The 27,885-nt window shown below is 38.1% G+C and overlaps 1 protein-coding gene across 3 annotated transcripts in view; it reads right to left on the reverse strand.

Annotated features, from left to right (window-relative positions):
- The window catches only part of myo6a (myosin VIa), a 100,568-nt gene that overhangs the window by 53,199 nt on the left and 19,484 nt on the right, over window positions 1-27,885 (reverse strand). For all 3 annotated transcript variants that reach the window (XM_052098570.1, XM_052098569.1, XM_052098568.1), the window contains exons 2-5: window positions 7,748-7,871; window positions 2,465-2,534; window positions 2,299-2,372; window positions 443-572 (exon numbers count right to left, since the gene is read on the reverse strand). In XM_052098570.1, coding sequence (XP_051954530.1) covers window positions 443-572; window positions 2,299-2,372; window positions 2,465-2,534; window positions 7,748-7,864 — 391 coding nt within the window. In that variant the 5' untranslated portion in view covers window positions 7,865-7,871. The remainder of the gene's footprint in view (window positions 1-442; window positions 573-2,298; window positions 2,373-2,464; window positions 2,535-7,747; window positions 7,872-27,885) is intronic.

Genomic DNA, 27,885 nt, shown 5'->3' on the forward strand with positions numbered 1-27,885 from the left:
AACAGACAGTTTTCATACCGGTGAAATCTCATTCACGCTTACATGAATCTTAAGTTGTTATTTTTTTTTCTTCTGAATTTTCCTAAAATCCAAATCAGCTCAAATTAGACAGAATCAGCTGCTTTTCCACAGCATCATATAAACTTGCAATTAAAATGGAAACTTCCATATTTTTCATTCAACCGTCACTCCATTTTAAAGGTAACAGGAGTTCAGAATGAGTCGTTTTGCAGGGAGTTTCAAAAAATGCTACTTTTGGACTAGGGAAGATATTTTGAGCTCTGAAAGTTATAGTATTTTGTCACAGTACAATCAACTGAATTTTGTATAATATCAAATATCACAGAGAAGCCAATTAACCATAAATTTGTCTACTGGCATATCCAGTAGATGCCTTTGCTCATAACCTGAAAAAGATTGTTCTTTTTGAGGTGATACTAACCTATTGCATAGACGTGTGGTGGAAGTGTGCCCAGCGATCGGCCCTGGTACTGTTTAATGGTGTCTGGAGAATACAGCTTGTGAATCTCAAAATACGGGTTCACAGCGATAAGGATGTTGGCAACAAATGTCTGCAACACAACAGAAAACTTTAGCAACATGAAAGTAATGAAAGCAGTTTTACTGTACTGTATTTAAAGGGATAGTTCACTCAAAAATTGTAATTCTCTCATTGTTTACTCATGCCATCCTAAATGAGTATGACTTACTTTCTTCTGCAGTGCACAAATGAAGATGAAAAATATATCAGCTCTGTAGGTCTATACAATAAAAGTTAATGGTGGCCAAAACTCTGAACCACATAAATGCAGCATAAAAGTAATCTATATGACTCCAGTGGTTAAATCCATGTCTTTAGAAGTGATATGATAGGTCTGGGTGAGAAACAGATCAATATTCAAGTCCTTTTTTTTACTATAAATGATCCTCCCTGCCCAGTAGGTGGCGATATGCACGAAGAATGTGAATCGCCAAAAATAAAAGGAGAACTCTTTAGAAAAAATCTTAGCAGGGCTGTTTAAATGTGGAGATTTTTTTGTAAAAAAGAACTTAAATATTGATCTGTTTCTCAACCACTGAGTCTGAATTTCTTTTATGCTGCCTTTATGTGCTTTTTTTGATCTTCAAAATATTGAACCCTGTTGACTTGCATTGTATGGACCAACAGAGCTGAAATATCTAAAAATCATAATTTGGGTTCTGCAGATGAAAGTCATACACATCTGCAATGACATGAGGATGAGTAAATGATGAGATTATTTTTTTTTTGGATGAACTATCCCTTTAATGGCTCTTATATTTGGATTCATAAGCATCAATAAAAGCATCACTGTTCCTGGGTAGCGAGCACATGGCATTACTGCTGCACCACGGCTCTGACGAAGAATGCATTTTTGATCATTTAAGTAATGACATATACAGTGTGTAATAGAAATGTACCATTTTTGAAATACACAATTAATGTTCTATAAAGAACTCAATATCTTAAAAAAAGTGAAGAGGTTTTCTAATGATAGTAAGATGTCTTGTCATTTAGGATCAACAGGGACAACAGTCACATTAAAAGACATAATTAAATGGAATATTTTACCCTAAATGAAAATTTGGTCATTTAATAACCCAAGTTTTTATATAAGCCAAGTCTTTCAAAAGTCTAATTTTTTTTTTTATCATTTATAAAATATAGATTTTTTACGGTCAAGCTCCAAAAACTGAATTGAGATTGCACTGGATTGTAAAGAACTGCCTAAAAAAAAAATCTAATTTTGCATTCCACAAAAATGGACAGCATATGGGTTTGGAACGACTTGAGGATGAGTAAATAATGATTGTGTTCATCTTTGGGTCATTTCAATCTTCTTACTGAATGTGGAAGGGTGCCTCGATTCAAAACGTATGTCTGGTTCATTTTACCACAGCTCCATTGTGCCAATACTTTACAAAGTCACTATGACTGTTTTTGGACAGTGCCTTACCCGATGACATGGGCAGCTGAAATGAAGCTATGGCTCGAGGTTGGTTATGTTATTGCTTTGAGATGTTAATACAACCAACAACCATGAAAGTTAAGCCTGAACTAAATTTTATTCCAACTAACAATTAAAATGGTTGTTGTTTTCCATCTGCATCACTCGTTTCGGTAGATTTACTTTGCTTCTTATGGAGAGTGGAAAGAGAAAACAGTCCAGCACCACCCAGTGGTTGTCAGGAAAACTGTGCATAGCATAATGTCTTCATGCCAACATGCATAACTAACATCTAGACTGAATGAGAGTAAAAGACAAAGAGAATACTTACATAAATCTTATCTTTACTATAGCGCACACGCACATTATTTAGTAGTGTGGCTTCATTCAAGTACATCAGCGAGCCTGTGACACACAAATGAAATCATTACTCTCAACAGAGAGCAGTGCGATTTTCTCCAGCACATTTTATCCAACTCACACGTAATGACACTTACAGTTGTCTTCCACTTGTTTGCTGACATCATCTTCAGCAGGGAACACCTGATTGACCGGAGCTTGAAAGGTCTAGAAACACGTTAAATGTCACATTTACACATTACAGCACATAACAGCATGATAACTTAGTATGAATTAGTGAATTGTAAAATGTGATAGGCCACATGCTTATCCTGGAAAAACATCACTTCCAAACCCATCCAATCGTCCATGAACATACATAATGTACATAAAGAACATGCTCTCTGCTTGTCAGTGAACCCATTTATAATAATTTGTATTAATGTGATTTAAATGATCACAAACTAGACATGTACGTGCAAAATGCATGTTGCTGTGGTTGTTAAGGTTTTCGGAGTGGTTGCTTCCTGGTCTCAGTCAAAAGACCCCAAAAGAGTCTCTATGATATTCTGGTCTCTAAAGGAGAGACCTGAGGCACATTTAATGTAAGTCTATGGGATTTTTTTTTTTATCCGTTTCATGATTCGTCAGGTGAAAATCGCAAGTCTAGTCACTTAGAAAAGTAATATCGGGGGGCCTGGGTAGATCAGTGAGCATTGACGCTGACTACCACCCCTGAAGTCGAGAGTTCGAATCCAGGGCGTGCTGAGTGACTCCAGCCAGGTCTCCTAAGCAACCAAATTGGCCAGGTTGCTAGGGAGGGTAAAATCACATGGGGTAACCTCCTCGTGGATGCTATAATGTGTGGTTCTCGCACTCAGTGGGGCGTGTGGTGGGTTGTGCGTGGATGCCGCGGAGAATAGTGTGGGCCTCCACACGCGCTATGTCTCTGCGGTAACGCGCTCAACAAGCCACGTGATAAGATGCACAGATTGATGGTCTCAGACGTGGAAGCAACTGGGATTCGTCCTGGATTGAGGTGAGTCACAACACCACCATGAGGACATAGAGTGCATTGGGAATTGGGCATTCCAAATTGGGGAGAAAAAAAAAGTTATATTACATCTCTCCTCAACAAGCCGCATGATTTGAGGTTTTGCTCATCTCTGTAGCACAAACAGTGCAGGACAATGTAAATGCTGAAGTTTAATAATTAGGTTTAGGTATTTGTTTAAATCAGTTGGATCATTAGTAATACCAATGCTTGTGGTCCCTTTAAGGGGTTACATCCTTGTGTCCTGATAGAAGACAGTAATGTGTATTACACACACACAAAGCTTTAGCGTGTGAACAGACAGTCCATTGTGTAATCAGAGCCCGGCGATATCACACTGCACACAAACGCTAGCATGCGCGCGCACACACACACACTCAAGAAACCCAATTTGAAAAGAATCATTCTATAACTTACCCTTCATCTCCTTCATCTGGTACACCACTTCTATGACATTTACAGATATTTATGTGTGTATTTTTTCTCAATCCGGGTGGCGGAGGACGAATCTCAGTTGCCTCCATGACAGTCAACCCAACATATCTCTGTCATGAAATATTGACAAATCTCATGTTCTGGCTATCCAGACTCAGAAGATAACCCCTACCACTCATGTTGTTTTTAAATATTCAGACTTTGCGTCACTTGATCTAAGTCCCGATGAGTTCTTCATTGTTTTAACTCTGGCTGCGCTACCATCCTAGACTCTGTGGCCCCATTGAGGACTAAACATCAGAAACCTACACCTGAGCCTTAGTTGAACAACATGACTCGTGCCTTGAGACAGGCTTGTAGAAGGGTGGAAAGAAAGCTACAGATTTCATATGAAATTTTAAAGCATTCTCTTTCTAAATATCAGAAGATATTTATACACAGAAGGCGGCTGTGAGATCAGCCAAGTCTGTGTATTTATCGGCTCTTATAGACAAGAATCATCACAACCCTAGAACACTATTTAATACAGTTAATGCTCTGTTAAACCCGGCTGTTTGCATTTATCCTACAGAGTTGATAGCTATGTGTGAACTTTTCTGCAAGTTCTTTATTAATAAGGTAACTGAGATTAGGCAGAATATTCACCCTGTTGTTTATGACCCTGCTGTCCGATCAAATTATACTGGTGTTTTTAGCCAGTTTACAATTATTTATCTTACTCACTTGCATGATGTTGTAAAGCAACTAAAGCCTACTGGCTTAGATGTTATTCCTCCATGGCTACTTAAACAAGTGCTTGATGTAGTTGGACCTACTCTTCTACATTTGATTAATAGGTGTCTTGAATCAGGAGTTGTCCCTGACTATTTGAAGCATGCCTTGGAACAACCCAGACTTAAAAGGCCTAATCGAATTTTAGACCCATTTCTAACCTCTCTTTTTTATCTAAAATACTGGAGAAAGTAATTCTCCACCAACTTCAGAGTTTCTTGGTTGAAAACAGATCTTTGAAACGTTTCAATCAGGATTTAAGAAATCACATTCTACTGAGACAGCTCTCTTAAAAGTTTTAAATTATGTTTTATTAGCCACCGACTCCGAGATTCTGTAGTGATAATATTGGTAGATCTGAGTGCTGCTTTTGACACTGTGGATCATAATTTTCTTTTGTCTCGCCTAGAACAGGTTGAGGGCATAAAGGGTTCAGCCTTAAGTTGGTTTCAATCATACCTTACAAACAGGAGTTTTTCAGTCAATATTGGCCAATTCCACTCAGAGTCTGTTCCTTTGACTTGCGGTGTCCCCCAAGGTTCTACTCTAGCTCCCATACCGTTCTCACTCTATATGGGCTATTTTTTATAAACATGGTATATCTTACCACTGTTATGCAGACGACACACAAATGTATCTTCCACTGACTCAAAAGAGCAGTTTAGACCCCTTGGTAGCTTGCCTTGTGGCTGTTAAAGCATGGACGTCTTTCAATTTTTTAAGTTTAAATGAGTCTATAACAGAGATTGTGGCATTTACTTCTTCTAACACCAAGAGTAACGGCAATTTAAATTTGAATGCCTTAACTCTGTATGTTAAGTCCTACATAAAAAATCTGGGAGTCCTTTTGGACAGTGCACTTAAACTTGATAAAAAACTGTTTTTACAACCTGGTTAATTTGTCTATCAATTGCGAGCCTTGGCAAAAGTCTTTTCTCTCTTCTGAGAACTTTGAAAGGGTGATTCATGCGTTAATTTCCACTAGGCTTGATTACTGCATCTCTCTATACCTGGGAATTAGCCATTCTTTAGGTCGCAATCAATGTTTCAAAATGAGGCTGCAAGAGTTTTAACAGGGGATCGAAAGCGGGAACATATTACCCCTATTTTACGGTCTTTGCATTGGTTACCTGTTCTCTATAGAATTGATTCTAAAGTGCTCATATTGGTCTAGAATATAAGTCTAGAAACCGTTTAACACCATCATATCTCTCTGAACTGTTGATAGATCACCACCCAGTGAGAGCTCTCAGGTCTGCTAATCAAAATCTTTTAATGGTTCAAAAATCAAAGTTAAAGTCTAGGGGCGATCAGGCATTCACTGTAGCAGCTCCCAAACTTTGGAACAGCCTACTAAGTCAAATTAGAACTGCCCCCACACTACCTATTTTTAAATCCAAGCTAAAAACATTTTTATTTGATTTGGCCTACAATTTGTGATGTGATGCTTTACTGTATTTGCTGTTTTTGGTATTATGTGTGACTGTGCTGATTGTATCTGATGGTAATTTATGTTTTATTGTACAGCACATTGGTCAATGGTAGTTGTTTTTAATAGTGCTCTATCAGGGTTTCTGCAGGTATCATCAAATCTAATTTATACCTTTTTTAATGCAATTTAAAAAAAATGTCATGCCATACACGACCCATGACTAACCACAGATAGATATATATATATATATATATATATATATTCAAACTATACATTTAAAAAAAAAACATGTCCCAATTGAAACCATTCAATTTGACAATGATGCAATGATGATAATCTTGGATATTTGAGAAAATCTACATAATTTAAATAAACTGTATCACTCTGAACTGAATTAGAAATGGCTCAGGAGACAGCTTAAAATGTCAACATTTATTTGCAGATATTTCAAATTTAATTTAACATACGAATGGATGTGTATGACTGGTGCTGAACGGCAGTGTTCAGACACCAGAGCATCTCTGCCTGCAGCGTCGCATTCGAACCAAACGCTGCTCGAAGGTCGCTTTATTTTCCTTCGGTAGTGGCTCCGCTGGAAGCGGTGGTAACTACAGCAGCAGTTGTGGTGTTTGTGGTGGTAGTAGTAGTTGCTGAAGAGGTAGACATAGTTAATTGCTGTCTGCCTTTTACAGCCAATTTGTGGCCATCGGACTGCATGTGATTTTTAACGGCTCCATGTTGACAACCAACGGGCTGCAACCATGTCCTACATTCTTTGTCTTCAGTCACTTTTGCTGGAATTTGCACTACCCCATTTCTTTGAGACGGCCGGAGGCAATTACCAAACTGGTTTGCGTGTTTATCACACCAATGGACATATTTTGTGACATCAAATCGAAATGATTAATTATGAAGTTTATTTTCAAAATAAATTGGTAATATAATTTTTTCAAAACTATCTACCTTTTAATGCATGTAGGAATAACATTTACTGCTTTTTAATACCATTTAAGGCCTTAATTTTTGCAAAATACATTTAATTACTTTTAATGCTTTTCAATGCCCAGCGGAAACCCTGTCTACAAATAATAAATTGATTGAATGATTGAAAATGTATTGAACCCGTGCATCTTATCATGTGGCTTGTTGAGCGCGTTACAGTGGAGACATAGCGCATGTGGAGGCTTCACACCGTCCACAGTGGCTGCAAGGTTACCCCATGTGACTCTACCCTCCCTAGCAACCTGGACAATTTGGTTGCTTAGGAGACCTGGTTGGAGTCACTCAGCATGCCCTGGATTCGAGTATGCGAACTCCAGGGGAGGTAGACAGCATCTTTACTTGCTAAGTTACCCAGGCCCCAGCGATTACATTTTTAATTATTGTCGCAATCAATTATATTTGGTCACATTTGCGACCATTTTAGTCGCAGTCTGGAGCCCTGCTTTAAGGGTGACAGCATACAGTATTGTACTAAATATTTTGTGACAAAAATTAACAGAGTGGCACACCTCTGCAATTGGACTTCCTAACACTACTCGAAAGAGAGAGAGAAAAGACATTTCGGGCAGTAGCAAAATACATTGTGACATTAACAATATGTTGTAGTGTTTTACTCCACTGCTACTTATAATTTAAGTTGCTACTTTTAGTTCCTTATTCCACAACACTGGTTTGTGTATGTTTCCTAAAGAGTATGTTTCAGGGCTTGCTGTGGCACTGTGTAGTGTAGCAGAGGTTCCTTCTTACCTTCCCCTTCTGGTTGAGAGTTTCGATGGTCAGACTGTCAGCGCTGATGTCGATGATTCTGCCCAGCTGAAACCCGTCTATCGGGTGGGGCGCCCACACTGGCTTCCCATCATCCATTTTACCACTGAAGACAAGAGAAAAATCGCTCTTATTATTCACAGAGAATATCACAGATAATGAAGAAGAAAAAGAGCTTGGGTCTGATTCTGATTCAGTAAAAGTTGTACCTATTTAAGCTGCATTCACACTGTCAGCGACAAAACAACCTCATTCATTTTCAATGAGAGTTGGTGACATCCGACAACACGAGCGATGGCAACCATTGACAACAGGATGCGGGGTGTGTCAAGCGATGCGACAAAGTTGTGAAATTTTTTACTTTATGTAAATGAAGAGCAACTTTCGGGAGCGACAGCCAACATGAGAGAAGATGTAGAGCTCACGTGATCCTATTATTTTAATAATATTAATTGTAAAGAAACCGTGCTGTTTACACTCTCCATACACACCACTACCGACCTAACTGCCAGCCACTGGTGACATGCAGTGACAAAGTAGCTGGCAGTGTAGGCCTACAGCATAGCAGATATTTTAAGAGACAAGGTTTGCTTCCTTTAGAAAAAAATATTTTTTATGATTTACGCATTTCAGTTGCATAACAAAATTCCATCAAATGTAACGGAGTAATCTTTAATCAAATAAAATAAATAAAAAAATATTTGAACTTTTATTAATTTACCTTTATTAAACATTACACAATTCAATTTGATGAAATTTTACTATGAAATGAAATGCGTAAATCTTAAAAAATAGGCAAAAATATTTTTCTGAGGGTAATTCTATTGGCTGTTTTTTACACCAAGTGCCAAACCGAACAATTCCATATTTCATATATAAAAGACAAAATATTACAATCATTATCATAAAATTATTATTTTCAATTGTCTAAACTTCATGATCTTGAAAAACTGTTCAGAATTAGCTGTAGCAATCCCCTATGAGAGCCTAAATTGTCTTAATAATTAAACTGATTTAAAAGCATAGTTCATCCCAAAATGAAAATTCTGTCATAATTTACTAACCTTCATGTCATTCAAAACCAGTTTATATCCAAAGTAGGCAGATTGCAAGCCTAAGTCATTTTTCACTTCCATTGCATCTTTTATGTCCACAGTGAAAGTGAATGGTAACTGAGACTTCCTAACATCTGCTTTTAGTGTTCCATGGAAGAGGTGATCACATCATGAAAAACTGTATTTCTCTAGCCACACATTTGGTGTACACTTAAACACGTAAATACAATTTTCATAGGACCTTTAGTTGATTTTCCCCCCAGTATTACTCGTCATCTTGGAGTATATATAGCTCTGAAATTTAAAGTAGAATAATACTTGTTCTTGCAGTTCAACTTGTGGAGCATGGCAAATCACAGAAGTTTAAATTCCCAGGGAATGCACAAATGATCATATTTATAGATTCAAAGCAGTGTAAGATACTTTGGATAAAAGCATCTGCTAAATACATGTACAGCCCAAATTTCTAAAAAGTAGGGATGGCAATTAAATGCTAAAAAATAAACAAAAATGAGTGATTTGTAAATAATTTTCACCCTTTGCTGTTTTGAAAGCACAACTACAACACATTATATGATGTTTTACCTTGTGTGTTCCATAGATTTTTTTTTGTTTTTGTTTTGTTTACATGTATGGTAATTTCATCAGATAATTGAAACACGCTCCAAAAAAGTAGGGACAGTCGAGCGTTTACCACTGTGAAACATCACCATTTAACACTTATTAAGCATTTGGGCACTGAAGACACAAATTTGTTAAGTTTAGAAAGTGTAATTTTCCCCCATTTATCCATTATGTAGGTCTTTGGCTGCACAATTGTACAGGGTCTTCATTGCCATCTAATGTGCTTCATAATGAGCCACACATTCTCCATTGGAAACAGGTCAGGACTACACTCAGGCCAATCTAGCACTCTCGGCTTACACAGCCATGCACTTGTAATCCGGTTTGAAGTTGTCCTGCTGGAAAATGCAGGGACATCCCTGGAAAAGAAGGTGCTCCAAAATTTTTATATATCCGTCTGCATTCATGGCGTTCTCACAGATGTGTGTTACCCACGCCATGGGCACTGGCACACCCCTGGCCCATACAGACACTGGCTTTTGGACCCGATGCTGATAACAGCTTGGATGCTCCTTGTCCTCCTTGGCACGAAGAACACGACAGCATTGTTTTTCAAAAACTTGAAATGTGGACTCGTCGGACCAAAACACACAGTTCCACTGTTCTATTTTCCATCTAAGATGAGACTGAGCCCAGAGAAGTCAGCAGCGCATCTGGACAGTGTTGATGTATGGCTTTTGCTTTACATAGTAAAGCCTTAACTTGCATCTGTGGATGCAGCAGCTAGTGGTGTTGACTAACAAAGGTTTACTCAAGATATTTCAAGCCCATGTTCATGATATCAATTACAGATGAATGATGTTTTTTTAAGACAGTGATCTGAGTGATCGGAGATCACGCGCATTCAGAAGTGGTTTCCTTCTTGCCCTTTACGCACCGAGATTTGACCAGATTCCTTGAATCTTTTAACTATATTGTGCACTGTAGAGGGTGAAATGCACAAAATCCTTCCAAGTTGTCTTTGGGCAACATTGTTATCAAAGTGCTGGATTATTTGCTGAAGCATCTGTTGGCAAATTGACAAGTCTTGAATGATCCGTTCTCTTGAAGGATTAGGCTGTTTTTGGAGGCTCCTTATGTACTTTGACACAATTGCCTCACCTGTTTAACATCTCCTGTTTCACATTGCCTTGTTATTTTAACTCGTCAAATTGTTATTAGCCTTAAATTGGCCCCTGTCTCGTGTTGCAATCAACAGATTTGAAATTACTGTACATCTTCAAAAAAAAAAATCACAAGGTAAAACATCATATTATGTGTAGATGTAGTGCTTTCAATGTAGCAAAGGGTGAATATAATTTACAAATCACTCCTTATTGTTTTTATTAGCATTTTTCTAACTTTTTCAGAATTGGGGCTGTAAATAATGGTAAAATGCTGTCAAATGCTAATGCCAACTATTTTAAATCACATCTCAAAGGGATATATTATGCATTTCCTCCACTGGGACAGATTCTCATCATCTTCACATTGTATTTTTTCACTGTGTACCCAATAAGTAGTTACTATTAAGTTAATTAATTATTATGGAAGTATATATATCTGTATACGGTAATAATAATTGTGAATATACAGCACTGACAATATAACATGCTCAGCTCATAGCCATCACGCCTCATGCTTTTAGTATGTGTAATGCACTACAGAGAACAGATCTGAGCATATAATGTAAGTGCAGCATTCAACATTTCGGTAAGCACAGACAGGTTTCAGAAACAGCACTTAACAGTGCAATCAGTCTGCTTTTTGCTGGCTTACTCATAAAATTGACTTGGGTTAAGGTTGGATAAGGCTTATATAGGTGTTTCCTACCTGACAAGATGTACTACCCACATTTTCATAGTTACAAGAAGTTAGGGTTGCAAAATATTGGGAATTTTCAAAGTTGGAAACTTTCTGTGGGAATTAACAGGTATATATGGTAATTAAAGGGAATAAACTGCAAATTTGCAAGTTAGCCTATAACAGGAAACTTAAGTGTAGTTGAAAAAAAAAAAAACAATTGTAATTATAAAAAAATAATTAAAACTAAGCATAATTTTGGTTAAAACAACCAGATTTAATGCAACTCTGGTCTACCCTGCGCCTTCCTCAATCACATGCACACAGCACACTACTTACTACAGACGGACTATTGAAGCCACACTACTGCATTTGAGCCCAAGGACTACATCCAAGTTTGATGATATTATTATGGTAAATACATTTGATCTATGGTATTAATGTTTAACTAGCAAATACTAAATCAAAATGTGCTTATACAGTAGCTAGCCAGCCAGTAAATCAGATATGCTAAATGTAAGCTAGCTAACACCATTTCATTGACAATTTAAGAGGGTAGCTAACATGGTGCTAGCTAGCTAAACTGTGATGCCATTTCTTCTGCTAGCCAGTTTTCTGTTATCATACATGAACGTAGGTTATAGTTTGATTTAGCATGCTGATTGAGGAGTGTTCATCTTTTCACATCAATTGTAAAATATTTATAGCATTGCAGAATATTCAAATTGTTTAACTAACTATTTATATATCTGGGCATGGCATTGCATTACTGTTTTTTTTTAAGTTTTTTTTTATTCTACAGAACAATGCCACGTGCTCCATCTGATGTGTGGATACATTTCACCTCAGCCCATGTAGAAGGAAAGACGGTGTACATTTGCAAATACTGTGCAAAGACCTGTGTTAAGAATGCCACAAAGATGCAGCAGCATATAGCCAAGTGCCCAACGTTTTTTTTCCAATATTTCCAAAATATTTCCATCTTAACTTCCCATGGAAAGTTTCTGGAAAGTTTTCCACCCCTTTGCAACCCTACAAGAAGTGCACATCTTTAGCCAACACAACAACCTTAAATACTAACTGGTCATTCTGAGCGAGTAGATTTTATCCCACTTCAAAGCTTTGCTACTGTAGGCACCTGATGCATATAAAAAAGTGCAACAGTTGGGCTTTGCCATTTCCACAATGTGGAAAATGTGGACGAAATTGCAATCCTGTCATAAAAATGGAATTAACTATAAAATAAATTTCACAGAATTTTAAATATTTGGAATAAAATGATTGTATGAATGCACAATAAATCTAATATAAATTGCGTTATTGCATGTTATATTGTGGCAGATTAACGTTACCATCTCTAAAAAAATCTGTGCTCCTAAAGTTTTGACTGTGCTCCAAAATTTATATATATATATATATATATATATATATATATATATATATATATATATATATATATATATATATATATATATATATATATATATATATATATATATATAAGTGCAGACCAGGGTGTCACCAGACTTCAGTGTCATCCGGAGCTTAGCCCACAGGCCATAAAAATATAAAAGAATATAAAGAATCCTTCCTTCCCTTACTTAAAAAATTACTACCCTAACTGTCAAATAATAATAATAATATTAAGCGCAACACTGACACCGGTTCAGAACTTTATATAAAGAAATGTCAGGTGCTGATTCTGAAGTGTGTAAGCATATAGAGCAATCTATACACTTTACTACGGGAGTTGAGGAGCTGTCAGATACAAAAAGGTGAAAATAAAGAAAACAAATGGCAGAGAATCATGAGCTTATCTTTTCAACTGTAAGTGCACGTATATGTATAAGTATTAAGAAAGTCATTTTTGCTGTTGCTGTAATTACAGTGTGTCATTGGTCAAAGGAAAATGCCAAAAGAACATTAATGGTCGAAAAGTTCAAATGATGTACACTCTCTGAAAGTACAGGAATCATTCGAGGTCAAGCACAGTAAAGAGCAAACAAAGGCAAAGTTCACACCATTCCTGACAAGTAATTGTCATGGTTGTAAAGTTTATAGGGCATTACTGGATCTGTGCAAACAGCCTATCATTTCACTTCAGTGAGTTGCTGTATAATCATTTGCATTTATATGAACAAACCACCAACTAGACAAATGTGCACGCAACACGTTTTCAATGCAATCACCATTACACACTTGTGTGGGTCTTATTACTTTGTTTTTACTGTAGTTATTTTCAGTGGCAACTTCACATTTCTTTGAAACTTCTACACCAACATGCCAGACATGAAAAGATTGAAATATATTTGAAATTACTAAACAAAAATATAAATTGTACAGATAATGTTATATTATGTTTATGTACTAAATCTGTTCTTTGCTGTCTAGCCAAATATTAATAATAATTATAATAAGAGTAAAAAGTGAATGGCTTTTCAATTCAAGAACAGTAAAATGACACGTCACTTCAACTGCCCACTTATCTTACTAGTGTCTTCAAATATGCTTGTTCCTCATTTCTTTTCTTTCCTTTCAGTTCTTAAAAAATATAATCGACTAACTATCAAACTGACCCAAATAGATCACTGGAACAGATTTAATCAAATGACAATAAAAATCAAAGCCTATCTTTATATTGATAGCATGCAAAACTAGAGCCCCTAACAGTAATCCACATATATGAAGAGATGTCAAACGGCATTTAAAATCATATTTCTTAAAATAAATATACTAATGTTTATTCATATGACTTGGATGGTCAATTGAAGCTTGACTGTGCCTATTGACTGTATAAATTCTTTTTTGAATCTGACAGTTTTAATACTTAAATAAAATACAATGCATCTACAGTTGGTTAGACAGCAAATAAACTCGATGTTCTACTTTGAAAAATCACAAATGTATGAAAACCAGGGGCCCATTAGATTATATCATTATATAAATGATATTATTTATGTAATATAATTAATGTTATATATAAATTGTATCAATATATTTCATTTATTTACATAAAAGTACGTAAGAACATTTTTATTTTGTACATTTAATTAAAAATATATTTAATATTACATATACTGTATTTATAAACTAAATGCCAAATTTAAATCATAGGCAGCATCTGAAAACATAGGCAGCTGACTTGCTGCCTTGTTGCCTAATCAGCTAGTGGCATAACCAACAGCGTTTTTGAATGAATGGAACTCTTAAGGAAACTGGTCTCGGAACAGTCTCCGAAGGTAGCATTTTCCAGTTTTCACACACCACCATATTTATGATATTCAAACTAAACTGTCAAAAGAATGTGTGTAGAGTAGGCAAAATATCAACACCGGTTAGAAAAAATAAAAAAATAAAAAAGTTACTTTAGAAGGTTACCAAAAATGTTTGGACCTAGAAAGCCTGGTACACTTTGGTCTAAACAATGCAAGTGAATGGTGAACAAAATATTGAAGATCAGCATAAAAGTAATCCATAAGACTCCAGTGGGTTAATCCATGTTACCAGAAGTATGATGGGAGAGAAACAGATCAATATTTAAGTCCTTTTTCACTATAAATATACACCTTCACATTCTTCTTCTTTTGTTTTTGGCAGTTTGAATTCCTCATGCATATCGTCACCTACTGGGCAGTGAGGAAAAAATATTTAGTAAAAAAGGACTTAAATATTGATCTGTTTTTTTATCCACACCTATCATATCGCTTCTGAAGATATGGATAAAACCACTGGAGTCTTATTGAATATGTTTATGCTGCCTTTGTGTGCTGTTTTTGAGCTTTAAAGTTTTGGTCACCATTCATTATCATTGTAATATTTCAGAGCTGAAATATTCTTCTACAAATCTTCATTTGTGTTCAGCAGAAGAATGAAAGTCATACACATCTGGGATGGCATGAGGGTGAGCAAATCATGAGAGAATTTAAATTTTTTGGGTGAACTATTCCTTTAGGCTGTTGAGTGCAAAAAAACATTCACTGCAGAGTTCAAGTATGGCTAATATGAACTGTCCAGAAAGTAAGGCTACAATAAATGTATAGGGTACATTATTTCCTAACCATTAAAGCCTAACCTCCCAATGAGTAAAATGTGGTGTGGCTAAAAATCTTCAGCCACCATTCATATTTTATCAAATTAATATTATATTACTAAACTTTCATCACCCATTGCTCAAAAGCATGCATTCATAAGAATGCATCAATCTGGCTTAAAAAGCTACAATCATATCCCATTTACGTTAAATAAACCTGCTCCCAAGCAGGAGTGAGTTTACGGACCTGTTGCTATAACAGCAACTCCAAGATGATCTTTGATGAACTGAACAATCCAAGATGGCAAAAAATCGTAACAATTGAATTTAAACAACACAAATGTAAAATGACTGTATTGAAACCGGTTTCCCAAACACTCCCCCATTCCATTGGTGGGACAACACTTGCAAAACACTGACTATATGTTTTTCACCAGGACAATCCTACATTTACATTACATTTATTTACATTTATGCATTTGGCAGACGCTTTTATCCAAAGCGACTTACAGTGCACTTATTACAGGGACAATCCCCCTGGAGCAACCTGGAGTTAAGTGCCTTGCTCAAGGGCCCAACAGTGGCATCTTGGTGGTGCTGGGGTTTGAACCCCTGACCTTCTGGTCAGTAACCCTGAGCCTCAACCACTGAGCCACCACTGAGCCACACTTGTCAGGGAAAGTGTCAAGCCTCAGGATGGCGTTTAATAATTCAACTTATAAAGAACATAATAGCTTCCAAAATAAGCTGGGGGGATCTGACATCCTCACGGCGGCACATCTAACTCTGATCTTTCCATCTGTAGATCAGCAAGGATGCCAGCGTACATGAACAGGGACAAGCGACCGGCTTCTTGAAAAGAGGTGCACTCGGATGAGGCTCCATTAACTACAGGTGAGCCTCATCATTAGCAATAATTAAATACATTATAAAATGTTGCAATCAATGATTAAAAATATAATGGATAGTTAGTTCAAATACATAAATAGGGTGTGAACATTTACTTTATTTATGTCAAATGATACACAACATGCACCTTGAAATGAAATGAGACTTGAAATATACCATGAAAAGTAAACTTTCACTTTCACCAAAGTTGAGCGAGTTAACTGACTGGGTGAATGGTTCTCCTGCCTATTTAGGATAACAGCCAAAAGAAGACAGAGTCTGTGGAAAAGATGGAGACCAAAAGCCTGTCTAGAGCTTTTAAGAGTGGCAGCGAATTTAATTCAGGCAGCACTACATTCATCTTCAGGTGCCTCATTCTGTGTGAACATATTCCGGTGTGTTTACGGTTAATCCAGCAGAGCAGCAGTAGTCTTACTACAGTAGGCATCAACAATTGATTCAAGATGACCCAGTCTTCCCTCCCTCGCATCTATCCCACAGACTCTGTCTCCTATTGGCTGTTATCCGAAGTAGCTGTCGGTTATTCTTGTCTACAACCACTGGAGGCTGGAAACACCCTTGCATCGTGCAACCTTTGAGTGCACCACGCATGGGGAAGATAGATGTGTTTGTAATTTTATGCAATTTCATGTCTGCATTCACCCACAAACGAGCAGGGCAACTATTCATATTCACATATTTAAAATTAGATCACCTAATAATTGTGGAAATAATGATCAAATATGTTTTAGTCATTTAATGTTAACTTTTCATACCATTTTTTTTTTTTATGACTTTTTGTGATGTTTAGGAAAATATTACATCTTAGTTTAGTAATCAGCCAAAATAATTTAGTAGGTGGTTGCAAACCCATGCAAAATGCAGATAATAAAATCTTCTCTTACACAATACTGTGATAGCATAAACATCATGTATCTTATTAACTCTCCCTGTTTAAAGACTAACATAGATCAATGAGTAGTTTAACACTTTCTTCATTTCTTCAATGAATGTGCAATTTAGAGAAAATGGAGCCAAGGATGGAGAGTTGTTTCCCAGAATTTGACAAAGCATTAGGCCTACATTAATGGTAGAACACAAAAGTGTATTGAAAGAAGAAAAAAAAAAACTATTTGTATTTTTTTGGCTCAACCATAATGTATGAAAAGAAATAGCTTTCAATCAGAAACATACATATTTATAAAATGTTCTAACTTTACTTAATTTGCATGAACACAAAATATCAATTATAAGATGAACTGAGTGATATATAAAGTAAATTAATAATTTTGAGTTCCTTGAACTTCTTTGGCTTAAAAATCCATTAAATAGAGATTTTAAGTACTACTAACTCAAACGATCAAGTACAGAACGGAGGTTGTGGAGAATACCCAATAAGCCCTTGAGCTTGAATAATTATGCATGTTTGTTTGGTCAAAATAAACTTTTTGGGGCTTAAGAATCCATAGAGATTTTAGCTCTTTTAAGTAGTATTGATGTAGCTTTTACTGCACTTATTTGTTTTATGTAAAGTCACCATTAGTTTGATTCCTTTTTCCTTTCGGTGAAGTTGGATTTTGAAGTCATTTTTCCATGTGGATGTGAATGTGCATAGCTGAAGTGTAGCAGATTCATCTGCAATTCTTTGGGGAATCAAGTTTAATGACTAACCTGCAGTCATTATTTTCTTTTGGGCCACTTAAGTAGAAACAGTAATATAAATGTTCATTTGAATCAGTGTGCAATAAGTTTTTAAATCGTATTGCATTACATACCTTTTTAACAAAGTAAATAAAAATGAGAGAACTGATACATTTGTGTATATTAGTGATGGGAAGATCAGATCATTTTACTGACATGGTTCTTTGAATTTCGTTCAGCAAAATGAACGAATCTTTATTCAAGTAATTTCGTTCATTAGTGAAGTGACAGCCACATAGACTCTACATGAAACAGAATTGATTAGTTCACCTCCTGAATGGGTCTTCAGATCGGAGTCTTTCGTTCCTTTGTCATGCGACTACTAGGCTCTGCATAGAAGACAAACTATGTTCATTTTTCTCTTAACAGCTAACAATTCATTGTTTTTATTGTGATAAATACATGTAGTTTGACAATCAAATAATTTTTAAATCATAAGAATTGTCATGATGAGCTATTTTCATGTATTTAATGCAGGAAGTGTTTAAAAGATATTTTCTGCCAAGTGTAAAATTCAAGTAAAATGGTCTTAGATGACTATCAGTAAATTCAAATGGAAATTCTTTAAGGCATACTTGATTTGGGTCTAAAGTTCACAATAACGACATAAATAATACAACAAGAGGATTCTTCATGAGGGAAAAATAAATTACAGTTAATTCAAAATCAATTCAGAAGTCAATAATATGGTGTTTTCTAATAGCTTTTATAGTCTATGATATTTTATGAAGATAAAAGTTGTAAAGTTTGGGACTGGGCTTGAATTTAAGGCATCTTGCTTATAAATGTTGTATTTCCAATCATTCAGAAAGCTTAAAGCTTCAACTAACACCATCAGAACCATCATAACAGAAACATTCACAAAGTTAAACATTGCAAGTAATAAAGATGCAAACATTTGAGACCAGAAATGCTTTGTGAATCAGTAAAGGTAAAAATATCAAACTAAACTGCTTGTATTTAAGGAAGGTTGGGAGTATGAACTAATTTTGGTTTCCAATACAGAATCTACGCAGCTGTCATGTAAAAAATGAACGAAAGATTCAGACCAGAAGACTGACTCCTGAGGTCAACTATTCATTTCTCTTTCTTGTAAAGCATCAAATGAACGAAACACAAGCACGGATTTTGTGCAAAAATTCATGAATCGCTCTCTGAGAGTGCTCGTTCTTTCGAGTCATATAAATTATTCTTCAAAATGAATGAATCGTTCATGAACGAACCATCACTAGTGCATATGAAACAAAGATTTTCTTTTCTAGTTAAGCAGACAAAAAATTATCATAAGATGAATTTACTTAAAAGCCTGAAGCAAAAATTATCCATTACAGCATATTCTACGTAAACCCAATACATCATTTATTTAGTGTGGTATAATACAAAAAAATACTGTATTCTCTAAGATTAATTTCAGAGTGAAGAGTTCTTAGGAGCTTGGCCCGTGCTGTGTGCAAGAAGAATTTGGTTATCACAAAAATACAAAATTTACATATGTAAACATCAATACGTAATACTCAGGGAATGAGGAGCATTTGTTTAAACTTTTTTAGGACACAGTTGTTAGTTTTCAATGAGGATTCAAACTGTTGTTCTTGTTGACCAAATAACATGAACGTATGAGGACAGCAACTTGATGTTGTTCTTTACACATGTTGTTTCATTACATGCACCAATAGTTGCGTTGAAATGCTTATCATTTCTATCAAATTATAATGTAGCATAGACACCCATATGTCTTAAAATGGGTCTGATATTGCAACAAGAATAAAATGCAAGTGGGAATTGGCACATTTTCCACTAAAGCTGCATTTATTCACACCTACTTCATTCATAACACGGAACTTCTGAATATTAGTCATTCTCAACTGTATATTGAAACAATGCTGTACATTTGTGAACAATTGCTGAATAACTGGAAATTGCATATAATAAACTAATATATATATATATATATATATATATATATATATATATATATATATATATATATATATATATATATATGTTACAGTGTAAGGTAATGAAGGCAGACGAAGGTTGAGGATCCAAATGCAGCTTTCTTATTTATTAACAAAACACAAAGGAATACCCTCAGTGGGGAAATAAACATAAATGGAGAACTCGTGCAGGGAACACAGACCAGGCTAACTACATTCACCAACATACAATCAACGAAAGACAGGGACTAAACCAAAAACCAGGATATACACTCACCTAAAGGATTATTAGGAACACCTGTTCAATTTCTCATTAATGCAATTATCTAATCAACCAATCACATGGAAGTTGCTTCAATGCATTTAGGGGTGTGGTCCTGGTCAAGACAATCTCCTGAACTCCAAACTGAATGTCAGAATGGGAAAGAAAGGTGATTTAAGCAATTTTGAGCGTGGCATGGTTGTTGGTGCCAGACGGGCCGGTCTGAGTATTTCACAATCTGCTCAGTTACTGGGATTTTCACGCACAACCATTTCTAGGGTTTACAAAGAAAGATGTGAAAAGGGAAAAACATCCAGTATGCGGCAGTCCTGTGGGCGAAAATGCCTTGTTGATGCTAGAGGTCAGAGGAGAATGGGCCGACTGATACAAGCTGATAGAAGAGCAACTTTGCCTGAAATAACCACTCGTTACAACCGAGGTATGCAGCAAAGCATTTGTGAAGCCACAACACGCACAACCTTGAGGCGGATGGGCTACAACAGCAGAAGACCCCAACGGGTACCACTCATCTCCACTACAAATAGGAAAAAGAGGCTACAGTTTGCAAGAGCTCACCAAAATTGGACAGTTGAAGACTGGAAAAATGTTGCCTGGTCTGATAAGTCTCGATTTCTGTTGAGACATTCAGATGGTAGAGTCAGAATTTGGCGTAAACAGAATGAGAACATGGATCCATCATGCCTTGTTACCACTGTGCAGGCTGGTGGTGGTGGTGTAATGGTGTGGGGGATGTTTTCTTGGCACACTTTAGGCCCCTTAGTGCCAATTGGGCATCGTTTAAATGCCACGACCTACCTGAGCATTGTTTCTGACCATGTCCATCCCTTTATGGCCACCACTTCCAGCAGGATAATGCACCATGTCACAAAGCTTGAATCATTTCAAATTGGTTTCTTGAACATGACAATGAGTTCACTGTACTAAAATGGCCCCCACAGTCACCAGATCTCAACCCAATAGAGCATCTTTGGGATGTGGTGGAACGGGAGCTTCGTGCCCTGGATGTGCATCCCACAAATCTCCATCAACTGCAAGATGCTATCCTATCAATATGGGCCAACATTTCTAAAGAATGCTTTCAGCACCTTGTTGAATCAATGCCACCTAGAATTAAGGCAGTTCTGAAGGCGAAAGGGGGTCAAACACAGTATTAGTATGGTGTTCCTAATAATCCTTTAGGTGAGTGTATATACATGAACATAGAACTAAGGAACCAATGAACAAACAGAACACCAAACAAGATAACGAGGGAAGAAACAGAGGCAAGTGGCAAGCTAACGAGGGACAGGTGAAAGCAATGACGGAAAACACGAACGCTAACAAAGAGACTATGGAGTTACATAAGGGACAAAATTGAAAACTAAGGAATGCAAAAAGTGATGAAAATAGTAAACAAGAGGGAACAGTGAAACAAGACAGGGTAACCGTTACATAGCCCCCCCCTCAAGGATCGGATTCCAGACGATCAACAAAAACAAAAAACAGGAAGAACAAATGACCAATGACTGGGGGCACAAAGGGCAGACAGGCAGTCCAGGGGGCAATGAGGGGCAGACAGGCAGTCCCCGGGGGGCACAAGGGACACGGAGACAGACCAAGGAGGGCGAGAGGGCAGATAAGCAGTCTCTGGGGGACCCAGGAGGTGGAGCCAAGGGAGGCGGACCCATGGAAAGCTCTGGAGGAGCAGGAGGCAGAGCTGAGGGAGGCTCTGGAAGCTCAGGAGGCGGAGCCGGGGAAGGTGGCGCCGTAGGAGGCTCTAGAGGTGGAGCCCTGGAAGGCCCTGGAGGCGGCGCCGTAGGATGCTTTAGAGGCGGAGTCCTGGAAGGTTCTGGAGGCGGAGCCGTAGGAGGCTCGGGAGGCGGAGCCGTAGGGGGCTCGGGAGGCTCAGGAGGCGGAGCTGAGGGAGGCTCTGGAGGCTCAGGAGCGAAGCCGTAGGAGGCTCAGGAGACGGAGCTGAGGAAGGCCCAGGACACGGAGCCGAGGATGGCTCAGGAGGTGGAGCCGAGGGCAGTGGCACCGCAGGAGGCTCCAGAGGCGAAGCTCTGGGAGGCTCGGGGAGAAGAGCCGTAGGACGCTCTAGAGGCAGATCCCTAGGAGGCTCTGGAGTCTCTGGGAGCAGAGCCGTAGGAGGCTCAGGAGGCGGAGCCGTAGGAGGCTCGGGGAGACAGAGCCCTAGGAGGCTCTGGAGGCGGAGCCGTAGGAGGCTCGGGAAGCGGCGCTCTAGAAGGTTCTGGAGTCTCTGGGAACAGAGCCGTAGGAGGCTCTGGAGGCGGAGCCGTAGGAGGCTCGGGGAGAAGAGCCCTAGGAGGCTCGGGAGGTGGAGTCGTAGGAGGCTCTGGAGGCGGAGCCGAAGGAGGCTCAGGGAGAAGAGCCATAGGAGGCTCGGGAGGCGGAGCCATGGAAGGCTCGAGGGGCTTGAGAGGCGGAGCCCTGGAAGGCTCGAGAGACCTGAGGGGTGGGGCCCTGGGAGGCTCGAGAGACTTGAGGGGTGGAGCCCTGGAAGGCTCGAGAGACTTGAGGGGTGGAGCCCTGGAAGGCTCAAGAGGCAGAGCTCTGGAATGCTCGGGAGGCGGAGCTCTGGAAAGCCCGGGAGGCGGAGCTCTGGAAAGCTCGGGAAACTCGGAAGGCAGAGCTCTGAAAAGCTCGGGAAACTCGGAAGGCGGAGCTCTGGAAAGCTCGGGAAACTCGGAAGGCGGAGCTCTGGAAAGCTCGAGAGGCGGAGCCCTGGGAGGCTTGGGAGGCGGAGCCCTGGAAGGCTCGAGAGACTTGAGAGTCGGAGCCCGGGGAGGCTCAAGAGGAGGGGCCCTGGAAGACTCGAGATTTGGGAGGTGTTGGGTCTTGGACGGCAGAGGCTACAGGCGCTGGCTCTGGGATGGCAGAGGCTACAGGCGCTGGCTCTGGGACGGTAGAGGCTACAGGCGCTGGCTCTGGGACGGTAGAGGCTACAGGCGCTGGCTCTCTGAACGAGGCAGGCGTGGGCTGGGAGGCGGAAGCCTTTCTTCTCCTCCTTCGGGCGGACGAAGTTGGCCGTGCTGGCTCGTTGACGGCGACAGGCGTGGGGGTTTCCTCACTGACCGGAGGGGCTGGCGAGCCGCATACCAGCAGCGTCTCCGCCACGAAATCACGGAGCGTCCAGCCGTGTGTCGCCGGTGGCAATCGCTCCCTGAGCGAAACGGACAGGCCATTCTTAAAAAATACCACCAGGGAAGAGTCAGGGAAGTCGGTGGCACACGCTAGGATCAGGAAGTCCCTAACGTGATCCTCCACCGGGCGGCTTCCTTGCCTCAGGTCCAGTAGGAGACAGCTCGCCCGGAGAACCGCTGGATCCATAGCTTGGTCTTTCGTTCTGTTACGAGTGTAAGGTAATGGAGGCAGACGAAGGTTGAGGATCCAAATGCAGCTTTCTTATTTATTAACAAAACACAAAGGAAAACCCTCAGTGGGGAAATAAACATAAATGGAGAACTCGGGCAGGGAACACAGACCAGGCTAACTACATTCACCAACATACAATCAACGAAAGACAGGGACTAAACCAAAAACCAGGATATATATACATGAACATAGAACTAAGGGACCAATGAACAAACAGAACACCAAACAAAATAACGAGGGAAGAAACAGAGGCAAGTGGCGAGTTAACGAGGGACAGGTGAAAGCAATGATGGAAAACACGAACGCTAACAAAGAGACTGTGGAGTTACATAAGGGACAAAAGTGAAAACTAAGGAATGCAAAAAGTGACGAAAATGGTAAACAAGAGGGAACAGTGAAACAAGACAGGGTAACCGTTACAATATATATATAATTAATAAATAAACAAATATTGTTGACTCATAATAAACAAATAGACTCATCTATTTAGCCAGGCATACACCTAATTTATCCTCCAACCCACAATTAGGCTGCTTTATTTGGGTCTACCGGAACCAGAAACATTGATTATGATCTCTAATTCTGCAATAAATTGAATGGCATCTATGCTTACATCTTTTTATTTGTTTCCCTGTCTCAACCTCGGGACTCCTATCCTGAGGTCACCAGAACCGGCTGGATCCAGCACCATTCCTGCTTCATGTTGGACTCCACTGCTACATGTCGCAGAATGATGATGTCTAAATGCAGCCGGTGTCAGCCAAACAGCACTTCAGTCTATTATGATGGATTCAGAGGATGAAATGATGCCAACTCCACCTGCATCACCTCGGTCTATTGATGAACTACGATCTTGAAATGAAATGCTTAGACTAACTATTGCCAACAAAAGCTTCATCAGCCAATTAACAAGGACAATTGCATCTATGTGAACTTCTGCAATTAATCAAGATGGACTTCAAAGACTGTGGTCATTAATCTTACAGTTCAAACACAATCAATGTTTAAACACTGACCCTTAATCCTTACTTAGTTTAATAATTTTAAACCATGATTTTACATAATTAATATTTACATTACATTCATAATGTTAGCCAGACAGGAACTGGCCCCCACAGTGAGTCTGGTTTCTCCCAAGGTTATTTTTCTCCATTAATCTACATCTTATGCAGTTTTGTGTTCCTTGCCACAGTCGCCTACAGCTTGCTCACTGGGGTTATTAATACAATTATCATTTAATTATTCTTAAACACTATTAAAAATCGTATTTTATCTAAATTACACAATGATGATTCATCGACATTATAGACATTACAGTCTTATCGTCTGTTAATGCTGATATTCTGTAAAGCTGCTTTGAAACGATGTGTTGTGAAAGGCGCTATACAAATAAAATTGACTTGACTTGACACTTTGATGTTGCTTTACATACCTTTCAGATTTGACTATAAATCATAACTTGATTTATCTACAGTGTACTTTACACTGAAGGCATGAAAGCCATAAAAATTTAAGTACTACCAAATCATCTTAAAAAGGTACACTCAGTAATTTTTCACCCCACTATAAAAAGTTTTACTCCTAAAGAAATTGATTGTAATTTTGAAACGTATGTATAAAATCATGAACACTCACATGATATGAGAACTCTAGTCATATCAGTAACCTTATAAAAGCTGTTTTATTCGACATAAGGGCAGGGGCGCCCCGATGGTGGAAGCCATGTTAGAATCACATGACCATCTCAAAACTTCTTGCTTAATCTCAGTAACCGTCTTCTTTTTGACACTCACTCTTGGATTAAATTAATCATGGCTGATTGTGAATTTCTACAATGGCATTGGTAACTGAAAACTATTGACTTTGAATTATGCTCCATCCACACCACTAGGTGTCACTGTAAGTGATGACAAGCAAAAAGTAACAGCACCTTTAAGAGTTGCTATGGTAACCCTTTGATTTCTATGTATGTGAGGGATTTGAATGCACATTAAATAATGCATATAATAATACTGCATTAGTACACATAATATTGTGTGTTAGCTACTAATTTAAGTAATTACAAAGTTTTGTTAATATATAATTGAGCCATTCAATCCATGCTCATTCTAATGGCATAACTTTAATCTCCTGAAGAAAACAAATGTCTGTCATGGTGTATGACACATTAATCTAAGCAAAGACGTGCATCAACAATCACTTAATATCTATAAGCAATTGTTCATAACTCATAACCTGTGCACAATGCTCTGACAGCAGTATAACTAATAAAGGAAAATAACTTTCTTTTTAAAATTCACTTTTCACAATGGGGGTTCATATTGGTGTCCCATTATCCTACCTTTAAAAGGCACAAATCTTTTGTTTTTCCTATGTAGTGAGAACTATCGATATGTTAGATTAACAAATTTCTTTACTAAAAAATTTCAATAATGTCATATGTTTAAAAGTTCACCAAAAATAAGAACTCAACCTCATGTTATTGATTTTCTTCAGTGGAACACAATATGAGAGTAGTAAAGGATGTCACAATCACAGATTGTATGACATTATGCACAAATTCAAACACGCACACACTGCAACTCTACTGAATGACAACTTGCTCAGCTCTCTGTGGTCAGTGACAGTGTGGTAACTGGAGGCGTCACAATTTCTCATAATTTCTGTGCCACTAGCACCACCAAACTGAATTGTTTAAAAAAAATAAATGTATGTTTTTGACAGGGACTAAAAACTATTTTTTTTTTCCTTCTTTATTTCAGTTAGTTCTGAGCAGAAAATACATTTTTCCGTTATGGTTCCAGTGTTCCACAGCCTCCTTTCCAAATGGTAACTGGTTAGAACTAAATTAAAGAATGGTTAATAAAGTTGTCTTTTTTTTTTTTTATGACAGAACTCCATGCTAAAAGTAAGTGAAATACCAGTTGCAGTTGGGACCAGTTGCAAATTGGGACATGGTCTGGAAAAACAACCTTAAAGTAAACTACTTGGCGCAACAAAAATAAGTGAAAATAAGCTATTTTATTTTTTCCCATGTGGGGGAATTATCAGCATAGAAATAATTTACAAGAAAAAATCAAATAATAGACAAAATCGTTCTCTCCTACATGTGCACAAACACTACTTGGGCATGTCTGGATTAAACGTCATCTTATGTGGCCTTAAAATTTTCATTTTAGACATTTAATAATTATATATTTATTTTATTTGAATTATTTGTTTTAATTACAGATCTGCTTCTCATCAGAACCCTGCAGCAACAAATTCAAGGCTACATCAAAAATGTCCAATTAGTGTAAAGAAATGTTTGATGCAGTAGTTTCCTTCAGAATCAAAGCACATGCTTATCATGTTCAACTAAAAAGAGAGAAGCCTCATTTTGGGGCAACAGGAAGTGCTGTGAAACCAAAATTTTACTGTGATAAACCATTTACACTTTGGTTTCATGAGATATATATATATATATATATATATAAATAAAAAACACCTAGCGGCTTGAATTTGTTGTGGATAAACACTCCTTCAGGACAGTTCTGTGGATGAATCTACATGTACTTTCTGCTTATGCCTCCTATTGGCTAAAGTCGTTTTCTGGAGTATTTCTTGCAGGACATTGGAGTGATTAGGTCATTTGTTGCACTCATGTATCAGCCGAATGGGCCGGCTCACTGAACATTCGTACGACTATTAGAGGAAAAAAGCTGCCTTTTATTCTGTGCTGGTTCAACCTAGTGGCTGGAGTTTATTTTGTGAAGGAACACACCTTTGGGACAGTTATGCGGATGAATCTACGCATTCTTTGTGTTTATTTCGGCTATTTGTTTTATAGATGATCTTTAGATGTGTAATTCTGTCTCAAAACATTTGTATAAAAACACCAGACTTGAGTATTCCTTAGGTAATGTTGTCGCTGTGCTATCATAGGTGTACGTGGACTGTTTGAGTTTAGAGGGATGGACGCCAGTCGGCACTGTCATGTGCCGTGTTAACGCGCACGTTTTTCTTTTTTGGTTCTGGGGAAAGTTTGGAGTTTGATTGTTAATCTAATGTTGGAACGTGGTTTTCATAATATTGTTTTTGACACACAATCTATTTTTTGTCATTTGGCAAAATGTCAATATGAGTGGATTGTCTCTCGTCACGTGGAATGTGAATGGGTTGGGGCACCCCATAAAAAGAAGGAAGGTCAAGGGAGGGAAACTTCTGGCTAGATATATAAAACAGACAGAGTCTTTTTCTACCATTCCCTCAGTAAATCTGCTGGTGGTGAAACATTTACCATAGCCATTGATATTAATAATGCTTTTAAAAAATTCTATCCTCACATCTTCGTCTACTGATGAAGATATTAGAAACCTTGTGGAACCATTAGAACTCCCAAAACCAACGACTGAGCAAAATAATCCTCTTTATTCTGAGATAAACTTGACAAACAGATAAACAGA

This window comes from Xyrauchen texanus, chromosome 30 (assembly GCF_025860055.1).
Source record: "Xyrauchen texanus isolate HMW12.3.18 chromosome 30, RBS_HiC_50CHRs, whole genome shotgun sequence".
NCBI classification, from domain to species: Eukaryota; Metazoa; Chordata; class Actinopteri; order Cypriniformes; family Catostomidae; genus Xyrauchen; species Xyrauchen texanus.